General features: G+C 39.6%; 4 protein-coding genes across 7 annotated transcripts; 3 read left to right on the top strand and 1 right to left on the bottom strand.

Annotated features, from left to right (window-relative positions):
• Nucleotides 1-44: 44 nt before the first annotated feature.
• On the top strand, nucleotides 45-1,645 carry LOC6573574 (beclin-1-like protein). The gene is made up of 3 exons (XM_001999606.4): nucleotides 45-289; nucleotides 361-1,408; nucleotides 1,467-1,645. Exons 1-3 carry the CDS (start codon nucleotides 175-177, stop codon nucleotides 1,570-1,572), a joined length of 1,269 nt encoding a protein of 422 aa, XP_001999642.1. The 5' UTR covers nucleotides 45-174; the 3' UTR covers nucleotides 1,573-1,645.
• Nucleotides 1,588-2,632, bottom strand: LOC6573573 (replication stress response regulator SDE2). Its single transcript, XM_001999605.4, has 2 exons — nucleotides 2,349-2,632; nucleotides 1,588-2,288 (listed from the first exon to the last, which is right to left on the bottom strand). Exons 1-2 carry the CDS (start codon nucleotides 2,445-2,447, stop codon nucleotides 1,638-1,640), a joined length of 750 nt encoding a protein of 249 aa, XP_001999641.1. The 5' UTR covers nucleotides 2,448-2,632; the 3' UTR covers nucleotides 1,588-1,637.
• A 106-nt stretch (nucleotides 2,633-2,738) lies between these two features.
• On the top strand, nucleotides 2,739-7,546 carry LOC6573572 (nucleolysin TIAR). 2 transcript variants are annotated; one of them, XM_032729425.2, is made up of 5 exons: nucleotides 2,739-2,827; nucleotides 4,333-5,491; nucleotides 5,550-6,494; nucleotides 6,568-6,661; nucleotides 6,749-7,546. In XM_032729425.2, exons 2-5 carry the CDS (start codon nucleotides 5,264-5,266, stop codon nucleotides 6,910-6,912), a joined length of 1,431 nt encoding a protein of 476 aa, XP_032585316.1. In that variant the 5' UTR covers nucleotides 2,739-2,827; nucleotides 4,333-5,263; the 3' UTR covers nucleotides 6,913-7,546. The 2 variants fall into 2 exon arrangements, with proteins under 2 accessions (XP_032585316.1, XP_001999640.1); XM_001999604.4 differs by having other exon boundaries at nucleotides 6,571-6,661.
• A 964-nt stretch (nucleotides 7,547-8,510) lies between these two features.
• On the top strand, nucleotides 8,511-13,483 carry LOC6573571 (flocculation protein FLO11). 3 transcript variants are annotated; one of them, XM_015166990.3, is made up of 2 exons: nucleotides 8,511-8,620; nucleotides 11,079-13,483. In XM_015166990.3, the coding sequence occupies exon 2, from the start codon at nucleotides 11,121-11,123 to the stop codon at nucleotides 12,909-12,911; it is 1,791 nt and encodes a 596-aa protein (XP_015022476.1). In that variant the 5' UTR covers nucleotides 8,511-8,620; nucleotides 11,079-11,120; the 3' UTR covers nucleotides 12,912-13,483. The 3 variants fall into 3 exon arrangements, with proteins under 3 accessions (XP_015022476.1, XP_043863340.1, XP_001999639.2); XM_044007405.1 differs by lacking the exon at nucleotides 8,511-8,620 and adding an exon at nucleotides 10,144-10,228; XM_001999603.4 differs by lacking the exon at nucleotides 8,511-8,620 and adding an exon at nucleotides 10,731-10,750.
• Nucleotides 13,484-13,759: the final 276 nt, after the last annotated feature.

Here is a 13,759-nt window from a genome sequence, read left to right on the forward strand (position 1 = left end):
TTTTTTTGCTATCGTATATGTAACTGCGCCGCAGCTCTGTGTGCAAGAGTGGCAACTCTACAATCAGCACATCGAACAGCTGATTGACTATTTGTATTTTGCGTTTTCATGCAAAAAAAAAAAAGGAATTAAATTGTATGCATTAATTAAAGGGTATTAAGCAAAGGCAGAACCATGACTGACGCGGAAAAGCAGCCGGTCTCGTTCGCCTGCCAGCGGTGCCTGCAGCCCATAGTACTGGACGAGCATCTGGAGAAAATAAGCGTACATGCTATGGCTGAACTTTCACGTAAGACAACAATACAATAACTTAAATTAATTTTTAATTTATGTTGCTTAAATGTGCCGATCTAATTTTAGTACCTATCTATGGTGGCAATGTGAACACTATCGATCCACAAGATGCCCATAGCTTTGACCACTTTGTGCCGCCATTCAGGCTAACAGACTCTATCAATGGTACGGGTTTTACCATGGTATCTGATGGACGTGACAATAAGAAATTGAGCTCTGCATTCAAGCTTAAAGCAGAGCTGTTTGATTGCTTGTCCTCGAACTCGGAGATCGATCATCCGCTATGTGAAGAGTGTGCCGATTCAATGTTGGAGATCATGGATCGAGAGCTTCGAATTGCTGAAGAAGAATGGCATGTATACAAAACTTACCTCAACGAACTAGAACAGCAACAAGAAGTTCCAAATGTGGATGCCCTTGATAAGGAATTACAGCAATTGAAGGAAAGTGAACAAGAGCTACTAAAGGAGCTGGCAAACCTAAAGGCCGAGGAAAAGATCTTGAATGAAGCCATTGAGCAAGAGGAATTGGTAAAGGAAAAGTTGCATGAACAGGAGGAAAGCTACTGGCGTGAATACACAAAGCATCGTCGGGAATTAATGCTCACGGAAGACGACAAGCGCAGCCTGGAGTGCCAGATAGCCTACTCCAAGCAGCAACTGGACAAACTACGGGACACGAATATTTTTAACATAACATTTCATATCTGGCATGCCGGTCATTTTGGTACAATCAACAATTTTCGACTGGGACGCCTGCCATCGGTCTCCGTGGATTGGTCAGAGATAAATGCAGCCTGGGGGCAGACGGTGCTATTGCTGTCAGCTCTGGCGCGTAAAATTGGCTTGACCTTTGAACGATATCGCGTCGTTCCATTTGGCAATCACTCGTATGTGGAGGTATTAGGCGACAATCGGGAATTGCCTCTATATGGCAGCGGAGGCTTTAAGTTTTTTTGGGATACAAAATTTGATGCTGCAATGGTGGCGTTTCTCGACTGTTTGACACAGTTCCAGCAGGAGGTGGAGAAGCGCGACACCGACTTTCTGCTGCCATACAAAATGGAAAAGGGGAAAATAATTGATTCTTCAACAGGCAATTCTTACTCCATCAAGTGAGCAAACCATATCCATTTACAGTTGACAAAATTACTTATATATTGAAATTTACAGAATCCAATTCAACTCAGAGGAACAATGGACAAAAGCTTTAAAGTTCATGCTAACGAATCTAAAGTGGGGTCTGGCTTGGGTTTCTTCCCAGTTCGTCTCGCAATGAAATTGTCGATTGTCATTATTTTAATTATGTATAATATTTAGTGCTTAATATTACAAATAAACTCTTTAACATTGAATTGACTTTTTTGTATCAGCTTCAATTTCACTGTCGTCAGTGTCTGAATCGCTGCCAGATAAATCGTCATCAATCCAAAGCGCGGCCTTTTTCTTTTTAATCGCCTTTGCAGTAGTAACTGTGTCGCCCTTTCGTTTAGTACCAATTGTTGCACTAGTATTGGACGAACTTGGGACAGCTTTGGTTGCATCAGTGTCGCCTTCATTGGCTGTCTTGGCCTCCTCGGCCTGTTTGAGTCCCTCCTCGAATGCATCATTTACCTTTTCGGTCAACTTAGCTCTGGCCTCCTCATACTGGTCGTCTTTAAACTCGTGCTTGGGCACTGCTAAAAGTTTCTCAATTTTTCGTTTCTTACGCTCCTCAGCTTCACGTTCACGCTCGCCTTTCTTTTCCAGCCATGCCCGGACACGTTTCTCTTCGTTAATGTCGCGCAAGCGACGTCCACTCAAATCTCGACATGCCTCACGATTTGTAGTCTTCTCGATTTGCGCGCCAATCGCTCGCAGCATAGATCCGAAGCCTCCCTTTCCTCCAACCTGACGGAGGATGCAATGAATGCTACCAATTTCATGTTGAAATCTTATGTTTTCATTTAAACGTTTGCCATTGCATGTCAGATAATATTCCTCGGGCTGCAAATGCTACGAAAACTGCTGTTATTATTTGCTCAAATGCATTAAAGATAAATAGTATTTACTTACTGTCGCTTCCTCAATGAGAACATTTAAATCTTTAATATTAATGTCATTTGTATTAACAGTAATTAACTGTTTACTGTTTACAAAAATATTAGTCACCATTTTATAAATTTTCTTTTCTACTGTTGTACTTCTTGGCTATTCTGCTTTGTGCTGTTACATTGGCCCTTTGAGCGTGCGTTAGAAAGAGAAAGCGGTGATGCATGAGTTTATCAATCCGCACAGAGTTGCCACACGATAAATAGTTAATTAAAATTGTTTAAAATTGGTTGAAACATATTTGATTTATATTGTAAAGCACGTATGATTGCTCAAAAAAGTACTAAATAATTTTTTTTTTTAAGTACGTCTTCTGTTCATATTGTTTTTCAGCTTTTGATTGGCTTGCCGCCATTGAAACATAGCAATCGAACTGAGTTGGCAGCACAGACAGTCGCACACAAAGTGCTCATTTAATTAGTTCGCATTTTGGACGACGAAAGGTAAAAATTTGGCGACGCGTTCATAGAACTTTTTAACCAATATATCAAATCGAATGAAAATCAAATTTAATAAAAACCGGTAGCGGCTGATATAAGTTGACAAATGATATATGCTAACAAAGGTTTTGTGAAGTGAAAAGCGGTAAATTTACAAGCGCAGCCACGTCACTGAGTGCAATAAAATAGTGAATTTTAGAAATGAAATCAGGAATTTTGAGCTGAAAGTGATGCCAGCTACGAACAATGGGCAGTGTACACCGATGGCAGCAGCGGTGGTAGTTGTGTTAATGATAATTCTAGCTTTCTGCATCGGTTTCGGGTAGGAGGGGTAAAACAGCAAATCGAACAACGCTTAGCATAAAAGATGGCAGCAGCAAAGTGAACAAGATATGTATATACGTGCATATACATACATGCGCTTGTATATTATACATACATGCATATGCATATATATATGTATAAATAATATATAACTAGATAACCATCGCGAAAATCCGAATTCGCGTTACCTGACCGGAAAAAAAACGAAATGAAATGGAATAAAAAAATCATAGGTTGCAACTCCATTTTTATCAAAAGCAAAATAAGTGTCAATTCATGTGAGGAGCAACACAAAACCCAAACAAAAAGACAATCGCGACGCCTTTTAGTTTTTCGTTGGATTCGCTGCCTTTCATTTTATTTTGACTATGACTTTGAGAACTACCTCGTTTCTTGATCATGCAATCAAATTTAAATTACAATTAAAATGCCGTGGAAATTAATTTCTTCTGCATTAAAAGCGTTTTCAAATAATATAAGAAATAGTATAAATGCAACCGTGTGCGTTTTTTTTTTTGTTGGCCGGTTTCGGTTTTGGCAAATTTTTCTTTCCTCCCATTTTCTCTTCCATTGTGTATTTTGTTATGGACGGTCATTCATCTCCTAGTTGATTTTGGTTCATTCTTTCTCCCTCTTTTTCTATGCGCGCGCGCGTGTGTGTGTGTAAGTGATTTTGTTAATGCTCAATAATTATTTTAGCTAACAAAAGAAATGTTTAAATGACCGAGAAAGTTGTATTTATTTTATTCATTAAATACTACGTAATTCGCTAAATGCACTTGATTTCAAAAAATGTTGTATTAGATATTAATATGAATAACTGAGCCAGTTGCGACCGTCGCTTCACACTCTGCTTTTGAGAGAGTGTTGCGTGCGGGTGTGTGCGTGTGTGTGTATATGCGTCTGTGTGTGTCTGCAATGCTTTTGCGTTACCCGCTGCCTTTGTTTCATATTCGCACTCGCGCTCATACAACATTATCCATATCAAATGCTCGCCTAATTCCCCATAGCAATAATTCGATCATGTGTTGCTTGGTTCTATTGTGGATTGTGGACATTAAATCACAAAAAAAAAAAAAGAACTCCCCGGCTACAATATACAATATGAAATTCACAATTCTCTCATTCTTACCTACTGCTGATATAAATGTTTTAACTTTATTTGATTTTTGCTTTTGTTACAGTGGTTCCAGTCTTCAACTTCGAATCCAACCAATAATCAGGCGAACTTTCACTGAAGGCAGCGTTTATATAATACATACATACATACACACGTTTTTGTACCAGAAATGAGCAGAAAGTTAGTGTTGATATAAAATTCTATTAAAATCTATCAACCACAGTACTGACAGAATATATACATTTTTTCTATGACTATTTGTATAGAGCAATACTAATTAAAATTTGAATAGAAATTTAAATTTAGCTTCAGTTAGTGTACAACTCTCAAAGAGTATGTTCCACCAGACAACAAGAACGACAACAACTGGAGTCAAACAAGCTAAAGCAAGCAAGCACATCGATATATTCCAAATCACTCCATTAGCGCATAGTTAGAATATATATTAAAGAAATTTACTGACAACAACAACAGCAGAAACAACAACAGCGAAAGCAATAAACGACGAACCTCAGCATTAAGCAAAAAGATTTACTACTAATATATATCTAGATCTATATACACGGATATATAAATAAACAAAAACAGAATAGTTGTATAGTCCAGAATCGGAAGTATTCAAAATTAATTTCAACAAATAAGAAAAAAAGAAAGAGTAATAGAAATTAGTTTTCGTTGTTAGTCATTATCTGAAGTTTTAGTTGTTTGAATTGAATAATATATGTATATGTATATACATATATAAATTAATATACATTTTGTATATGATTGTAAACGTGAGTGCATTGAATTTTTATATCAAACTAAAATATTAAAAGTCGCAGGCATCAGCTGTCCTGATAAGTGTTTTTGTATTAATGTGGAGAGTAGCTGTAGAGTAGTTAATACAACATCCATTGGACACTAGCAGCAGGAGCAGCAGCAGTAGAAGCACTTCAATAGATAGAGAGACAGTTAAGTAGATACATCAGTAGGTAGCTAGCATCTGGGTGAAAATGGACGAGTCACAACCAAAAACGTTGTACGTTGGCAATCTGGACAGTTCGGTTTCGGAGGATCTGCTTATTGCACTCTTTGGCAAAATGGGACCAGTTAAAAGCTGTAAAATCATAAGGGAACCAGGCAATGATCCGTATGCCTTTATCGAATATTCCAATTACCAGGCGGCCAGCACTGCACTGACGGCCATGAACAAACGTGTTTTTCTAGACAAAGAGATCAAGGTTCGTATTCATTCTATAATCTATAACGTAAAGATATACATTTATATGCTACTCATAGGTCAACTGGGCCACTAGTCCGGGCAACACGCCCAAGACAGACATCAGCTCGCACCATCATATATTTGTTGGTGATCTCAGTCCAGAGATTGAGACAGAGACGCTGCGCGAGGCTTTCGCGCCTTTTGGCGAGATATCAAACTGTCGCATTGTGCGCGACCCACACACCATGAAGTCCAAGGGCTATGCCTTCGTATCGTTTGTAAAGAAGGCCGAAGCCGAGAATGCAATTCAGTCAATGAATGGCCAATGGATCGGTTCACGTAATATACGCACGAATTGGTCAACACGCAAATTGCCACCGCCACGGGAATCGTCCAAGTCAGGTGGCCAAGGTGGCGGCATGGGTGGAATGGGTGGCGGCGGCGGCGCTGGTAATGGCATTAAGAACAACCAACGACACACCTTCGAGGAGGTCTACAATCAATCAAGTCCCACAAACACCACCGTTTACTGTGGCGGCTTCCCGCCAAATGTTATCAGCGATGAGCTGATGCATAAGCACTTCATGCAATTTGGCCCCATACAGGATGTCCGTGTTTTCAAAGACAAGGGATTCGCGTTCATCAAGTTCGTTACAAAAGAGGCGGCGGCACGCGCCATCGAGCATACGCACAACAGCGAGGTGCACGGCAATCATGTCAAATGTTTCTGGGGCAAGGAAAATGGTGGCGATAACTCGGCCAATAATGTTAACGCAGCCGTTGCGGCGGCTGCCTCTGCCAATGTGGCCGCCGTGGCGGCAGCAAATGCGGCCGCCGCCGCAGGTGCAGCTGGCATGCAAGGCCAAATGATGACACAGCAACAGATTGCCGCAGCCACTGGGACAGCGTTACCCGGCCAAATGATGACGCCCCAACAGATAGCAGCCGCTACAGCGGCGGCGCAGGCACAGTACCCTTATGCGGCAGCATACCAACAAATGGGCTACTGGTACCCACCGGCGGTAAGTGGCAATGGCAATGCAAACAAGAAGTTAGTTACTCAACTTAGCTCCCTCACTTATACATATCTTATAGCAGAGCTATCCGGCCCAGATGCAAACGCAGTACATGCAGCAGGGTTATTATCCTTATGCCTACACTACCAGTGCTCAACAGGCAGGAGCTGTACGTACGTATCGAACCAACAAGAGAATTACATACATATTTGATGTATTATATATATGATTTGTAATATGTTGTGCGTTGTCCTTTCCAGCGGCCGGGTACCGTGTGATGCCGCCAAATATGGCATGGGGTGTGCCTGGCGCCACTGTGGTGCCAGGAGTGAGTGCCGCTGCTAGTGCGGCTGCTGCCGCGAACGGTTCGCTTGCCCCACAAATGATGTACAGCGCTGCGATGCCACAATATCAAACCCAATGAGCAGAGACATGACGCCTGCTTCGACGCCGTCTGCAATATTCGGGCAGCCAGCAGCGACCGCATCCGCATCAACGTCCGCGAAATTTACAACAGGCCAATATCGTGTTCGAGTCTGAAACTATTAGTACTGATGACAACAACAACAATAACGACACAAGCAGCAGCAACATCACCACAATGACCGGGAATTAAAATCTGTTATCGAGGAGACGCTTGACATTTACCCTAATGTTTCAATTCCTATCGTTTCTACACCTAAGCTAGCTACACACTGCATTGTGCTCAGTTTAGTTCGCATAGTGAGCTGCATTACGTTAAGTTAAAAGCAGAAGCGTTTCGAAAATTAACATTGCAATTTGTATCATCATTCGCCGTATGTTCTGCAGATGTTTGTGTGTGCGAGCTGGTCGAAGCAAAGCGTTGAACTAAAAGTTGAATCGCACGCAGCGTCAGCGGCAGCGGCAGCGCTCTGAAGCTCTGGGCGACGGGCGGGTAGCTGTAACAATCTAATCCAATCTAAGTACATGTTAAAATAATTTAATGATTTGTAATTTAAGTCAGATATAGGCGTATACAAGAAAAGGAAACAAAAACAAAACAACAAAATACAAAACAAAAAAATAAAGTTTAAACATCTACAATTGAATAAAATAAAAAAAGTAAAAAATCAATCGAAAGTGACAAAGCAAAATCTAATTGTTGTGAAAATTTGTAATTCAAAGCGTTGAATATTATGTCAACAGCTAATGATAAGAAATTCAAATTAAAACAACAGGCCGAAAATAAATGCATAAACAAATTTAGTTTTTAAGTGATTGTAAATGCGAAAATATTTCATAATTACAATGTGTGAATTATGTATGTAAAATGTAAAATAAAGAAACAAAAAAATATATAAAACCGGCAAAGAAGTAATTTCAAAATTGGCCTGCATATTTTTGAAGCAAATTCAATGGCGAGAATTTCAATTATTTTCAAATTTAAACAGCGGAGTTAACAGTTTTTTGTTTTTGTCAAATGAGCATATACAAAAGAACGTTTTTTTAATATATGAATGTACATACATACATATAATTTTTAATGGCTTCTTGAGTGACTCGTGTTTGCAATTTCCTCCCGCAATTGTGACGGCTTTCCCTCGAGCCTTGACTCAAATTTCTTATTCTCGAACTAGGTATGTTTTTTTTTTTTTTTTTACATTTCAGCCAAATGAGGGATACTTAAAATGAGAGCCTAATGATATTACTACGAAATAAACACTGCCAGATGAACAAAAAAATAATAAACTATGGCTATGGTAGTTGCTAATTACAAATTTTAATAAAATATCATTACCGAATCGATCTCAAAGACTAGTATTTAAAATGTATATGTGAAATTAGGAAAAAAAAAACTTTAGTATCTATGTTAAAAATTTATATAAATTCTAATGTACTTTTTTTGTATATGTATGAAAAATTACATATCGAAAGTATTTAATCATCATAGCAATAAAACAACTGAAGGAAATAAACCAACCCATTAAATTTTAGTATTTTAATTGGAAAAATTATTGTTTCTTTTCGTAGTCCGGTCACACTGCTTGTCATCGCGCGTTAGTTTTTTAATTTCTCACTAGCGTCGGCATCACCTTGGCTCCGCGAACATCGTCTACAAATTTAAAGGTTTAATATTTGAGAACTTTTATCTGTGTTATATAAAGCAAAAGGTTTGTTTTATTTTCTTTATATAACTAAATATACGTCTCTACATTTATCTGTGTAAAAACAAAAGTGTAGTTGCCAAATTTATATATTGTGTTGCGGTAGGATTCGAGTCTGGAATAGACACAATATGCACGGTTGCCGGGCTTGATTTGTTCAGTGAAATTTGCTGAAAATGTGAAATACAAAAACTAGTAATCCAAAATTGCAGTAAATATAAAAGTGTACATATGTGTACATATGTATATGTTTCGTGAATATGCACATAACATATATATGTGTGTATGTATTATTTTTTATCATTCGCTGCAGCTTCCGCCATTTTTAAAACAAACCCCGTCAATTGAGCCTGTATAGTACAGTGGTGGCAAAACATTAAGCCAACGACAGTTTATTAAACATATTAGCAGTATTCAGAATTATCGGACTCAAATTCATAACTTATCTATATACATATAAGAAATATATATTAAAATTATCGTTTGAGTGATTCACCCCGATTTTATGTAAGCTGGAACAGAAAGTGGCTAATATTTGGTCGCGTACTGTAACCCGCCTTTTTAGTTTGTATGTGTGTATATGCCTGATTGCAGTATTATGTGTGTCTTTGTTGCAAGTTTGACATTCAATACCCAAGCACTTAAACTATATAAACATAGCACATATTTTACCACATGCAATGTCCAATGAACGTAAACAAATATATATTCGTTCTCAAAATAAAAATGAAATGTGTACTCAAATTTACATTCATACATAGACACCCTATGTTTATGCTCATTTTGATGCATACTTTGCTTTGTATGTTGCTCCTCGTTGAGTTTATTAAACTCTGCTACACTAAAAAAAAAAAAAAAAAAAAGAATTGCAATGATGGCGCGAGGGCTTGTCGCATAATTTCATACATACATACATATGTATGTATGCACGCATGTACAGATGTGAGTTTGACGTTTCTGTGTATGTGTTTGTGTTTTGATTGTCAGACTTTGCATTTCGCTTGCTGCACTGTATGCCTGTATGTTCGTATATATGTATGTATGTGCTTTTATTTTCTGTCTGCCTCTATGTGCATTTATTTTTCGCGTTGTTGCCTCTTGCACTTTCTAAAAGAAAAGTGCAACATACTTTATGTTTATTGCCTTTGCCAAACAACTATCCCTGACTCTTTCTTTCTCTTGTTGCATTAAACTTGTTTGTACTCTTTGCTTATTTTTTTCATTGCTTGAGGCATCGCAGAATTGTGTGCAATACGCATCGTACGGCAAATTTTCTATTAGGTATTTTCTGCGTTCTTATTCCTCGTTAGTCTTTTTCTTTTACATGCATTTTTCGCCCTCTTACCGGCTGTTGCGCTTACATATGTATGTATGTCTATGTTTACAATGCTTGCAGGCTTTTTATGCAGCACTTTACAGTAGGTACTGGTTAAGTTAAACTTAATATTTATAATAAAAATAAGCTTTGTTTATTTTCATAAAATGTTAAAAAAAATCATCAACTCTTTAGCTGGTGGTTCTCTACATCGATTGTCGACTGTATGCTTGTCAGCTATTTTTTGGTGCCGCTTTTAACTGCATATTTACCGGAAGCCAATAAAGAATTTGTGTAAGGTAAGGGGTAAGAGTTATTAAAGTGGAACGATGTCTCTTGTTAGGGCACCATCCCAATGATTGTTTCGTATAACAGTTACTCGAGTGTAACGACGTAATTATATGTATATATGTTTTGCTAGGATTTTGGCAATCCCTGTATCCTATTTACTATATTGCCACGCACAGATGTTGGCCATAAAATGATTTACATACCTAGCAGATGCCAGCTTGCAGGTAACCCTGCTGCTATTGCCCTTGCTCCAGCTGTCACTTTCGATAAATCCTTGTCTACCTGTATATCGTTTTCTCGTCTACTTAAACGGTTTGCAACTTTTTTTGCTACGCATTCTAAATTGTCAAGTTGAAACTGTCAACACGTTTGCGAAAAAAAAAAAAATTGCACTAACGCCTAGCGTCTGAAATCTAATGTGAAAATCTCTATTGAGAAATACTAAGCTGCAACTGTGATTGAAAATTGCAAAGCAAAATAAAAATAAAAGATTAATAAATATTAATAAGAAAACAATTCTCGGAACTGTGGTAAGTGGGGTATAAGTCGGCGCAAAGCCGGTTCTGGCCAGGAATGTTAAGTACCGTTGTTGGGCGCGATGTAGACAACTCTTCGCGATTTGTACATTTCTAAGTGATGGAGCGTGTTTAGACGTTTTTCGACAGCTATGCGCTTGAATTACCAGGGGAAAGGAAATGCAGGAAGGCATAATTCGAAATCAATTTGACACTGAGTTCCGTCTAGAAAACAAACATCATTGTGTTTTTTGGAACAATCAGTTTTTTAAGAATATATTTATTTATTTTTTTTGTAGAATACAGTTTACTTATGCATATTTCATTTTCTTTCGTTTTTCAGAATTAATTATCGTGCAACACGAATACACTAAACGACGATCTAATGCTCAGCAAGATGGCACAACCGAATACTGCTGGAGGCGGGGGTGGTGGTGGCGGCACTGCTGCAACCGGAAGGCGGATGCCGATGTCTTTGACCGGATCAGGCGCTAGTGGCACCACAGTGTCCCGTCTACAGCAGCAAGCAGCCGCTAGCAATGGACGCTCGAAAAGTCCACAGAATAGTAATGCGACCAAGAAACCTGAATCGAATGTCATGTCTGGTCCATTTGTAGCTATCAAGAAGACGAGTGGTATACCGCAACGATCGAGCAGTAATTCATCTATTGCTTCGACATCATCATCGTCTTCTATGTCGTCCTCTTCCACGAGGAGCGAGAAGAGCCAAAGTAGCACTTCCAAATCCATAAATGGCAGTCAAAAGTCGACACACAACGGCAGCTCAAGCGGCACCTCTGTCAAGGAGCAACAGAAAATCAAGGAGAAAGTGTCTGAGAGAAAGGATTCCGCCCCAGCGGAGGCTAAAGACGAAACAAATGATATCAAAAGCACTGCAAAGCCAATAACAGCAACACCAGATGCCGGCCCTAAATTTGTTGAAGCTGTTACTGACGCAATGATTGATATGGAAACCGATTGTCTAATCACTGAAGTGTTCAACACTCCGACTGCGGAGCGCAAGTCGTCGCGCAGGTTGGCCGGGTCTTCGAGCAGCCTGGATAAGTCGCCCATAAAGCCAAAGGAGAGTCCGTCACCAGTTTCGAAAAAGCAGGCGGAAAAGGCTAAGGACAAATCAGAAGTAGCGGAAAAGAGTAAGGAAAAATTTGAAGTTGCGGAAAAAACTAAGGAGCAATCAGATGAAGCGGAAAAAGCTAAATCGGAAGACGTGGAAAAAGCTAAAGAACAATCGCAAGAAGCGGAGAAGGCGAAGGAAAAATTGGAAGTGGCAGAAGATGTTGAAATGGAGACGCTCACAGTGGATGCGTCGCCTGTACGGGCTGTGGCTAGTGTACAGCCCACAGCCACTTCTACGCCTGGACGCAATCTCTTTGGTTTTCGTAGCAGCAGCAAGCAGTCCACCGAAGTGGAACTGGCCACACAGTCGTCCAGCTCTCCAGCAATTACACCTGCGCGTAGCTTTACCCAGATAAGCGGCCGGCGCAGCATACGCCCAACGGCTTCTCTAACGCCCGGCAAACTGGGCACCTATAGATGCGTTAACACTGACCTGGACACTTCCAACTGCACCAACACGAGCATGAATGCAACCGTGGGCTCCGAGATTCCCAATAGTTCTTCGTTCTCATTCTCGTTCTTTGGACGTGGACGTAAACGTGAGCGCACGCCGCCGCCTCTATCCGGCAGCCAATCGGCCACAGATGTCGCCCAGGATGTGGATATGTCGCCGCCTAAACGCGCACGGTTCGATCTCTTCAGCCTGAACTTGGCATCACCATTCACCATGCTGCGGTCACGATTCTCGAAAACTACAATTAGCACACCGTCTTCGCGCCAACGCCACGAACAGACACCGCCAGATGACGATGAGGAGGGCAGTGAGGTGCAGAACGTGTCGGGTATTATCAACCAAGAGGAGGAAGAAGAGCAGCTCAACAAATCGGCAGCCAGCAATGAAGTCAGCGTGGCTCAAGAAGCTGGATCGGAGACTCCGAAGAAGAGCGGAAACAGTGTAGAAGAAGAAGAGGATACAATAAAGGATGAGCAGAAGGTGGAAGATCAAGGCGAAGATGCCGTGGCCAATCTGCCCGCTACTGATGAAAGCGTTCCCATTGAACGCGAGGCTTCCAATACTTCGCGCTGCGCAATAATGTAAACGACTCCCATGCAAAATGCTGTAATCAATCCCAATACCTTCCCACGTCACCATTAGTAGTTTTAGGAATTCCCGATAAATGTCATTCAATGTTCTGTTCTGTCCATTCTGTTTGACCTCTTTGGTAATTTGTGCTCTTGCAAATTTACATTGTAAGAGTGTGGATCTAAACTGGGCTAAGCCAAATCCATATCCAAGCACTGGCTACAATTCGCGAGAGTTGTTAGCCATATGCCATGCACATGGATGGCCCATTTAATAATGATTTCTCGCTACATAGCTGTGTCCCTGCCTCCCATGTGGCGTTCAGAACTCAGCTATATACCGACAAATCTTTTATTTTACCAACTAAATCATTTTGAGTACCCTTGAGACATTAGGTACAAAACACATAACATAAACAACATAATCATTTAGCATACATAGGACATATGTAGCCTATAAGATGTGCAAGTTTTATATAATTTGTGTACTCAATTCAATATTTTCTCACCATAATTTGTGTTAGTGCTGTAATACACAACATGTAATAAAATAATCGATTTTTTACAAATAAAAATCATTTTACACAATCTACTTTGTTCTTTTTGCAATGAAAGACATTTTGCTGAATTATTTACATATTCATTACTACATAAGTGTGTGTAGTCAATGTAATACTACTTCCTTAGTTATTATAGATTAGAATGTTTGTATTTAATTTTATTTAAAATCATTTTAATTTTTAATGTACCAGTATTAAATCTCAGGAAATTTTTTTTAATTTTTCGGAGCTATCGTATATGCGCGGCATTCCGAATTCAGTTTTATTGCATCGAAACTAATTGAAGCAATCATTGATTAATCGA

Source organism: Drosophila mojavensis, unplaced genomic scaffold, assembly GCF_018153725.1.
Source record: "Drosophila mojavensis isolate 15081-1352.22 unplaced genomic scaffold, ASM1815372v1 contig_16, whole genome shotgun sequence".
Lineage (NCBI taxonomy): Eukaryota > Metazoa > Arthropoda > Insecta > Diptera > Drosophilidae > Drosophila > Drosophila mojavensis.

Coding starts and splice junctions, on each gene's coding strand:
- LOC6573574 (XM_001999606.4), top strand. CDS start 175: ATGACTGACGCGGAAAAGCAGCCGGTCTCGTTCGCCTGCCAGCGGTGC. Junction 290..360: donor TGCTATGGCTGAACTTTCAC/GTAAGACAACAA, acceptor ATCTAATTTTAG/TACCTATCTATGGTGGCAAT. Junction 1,409..1,466: donor GGCAATTCTTACTCCATCAA/GTGAGCAAACCA, acceptor TGAAATTTACAG/AATCCAATTCAACTCAGAGG.
- LOC6573573 (XM_001999605.4), bottom strand. CDS start 2,447: ATGGTGACTAATATTTTTGTAAACAGTAAACAGTTAATTACTGTTAAT. Junction 2,289..2,348: donor TTCTCATTGAGGAAGCGACA/GTAAGTAAATAC, acceptor CAGTTTTCGTAG/CATTTGCAGCCCGAGGAATA.
- LOC6573572 (XM_032729425.2), top strand. CDS start 5,264: ATGGACGAGTCACAACCAAAAACGTTGTACGTTGGCAATCTGGACAGT. Junction 6,495..6,567: donor GCTACTGGTACCCACCGGCG/GTAAGTGGCAAT, acceptor CATATCTTATAG/CAGAGCTATCCGGCCCAGAT. Junction 6,662..6,748: donor TCAACAGGCAGGAGCTGTAC/GTACGTATCGAA, acceptor TGTCCTTTCCAG/CGGCCGGGTACCGTGTGATG.
- LOC6573571 (XM_015166990.3), top strand. CDS start 11,121: ATGCTCAGCAAGATGGCACAACCGAATACTGCTGGAGGCGGGGGTGGT.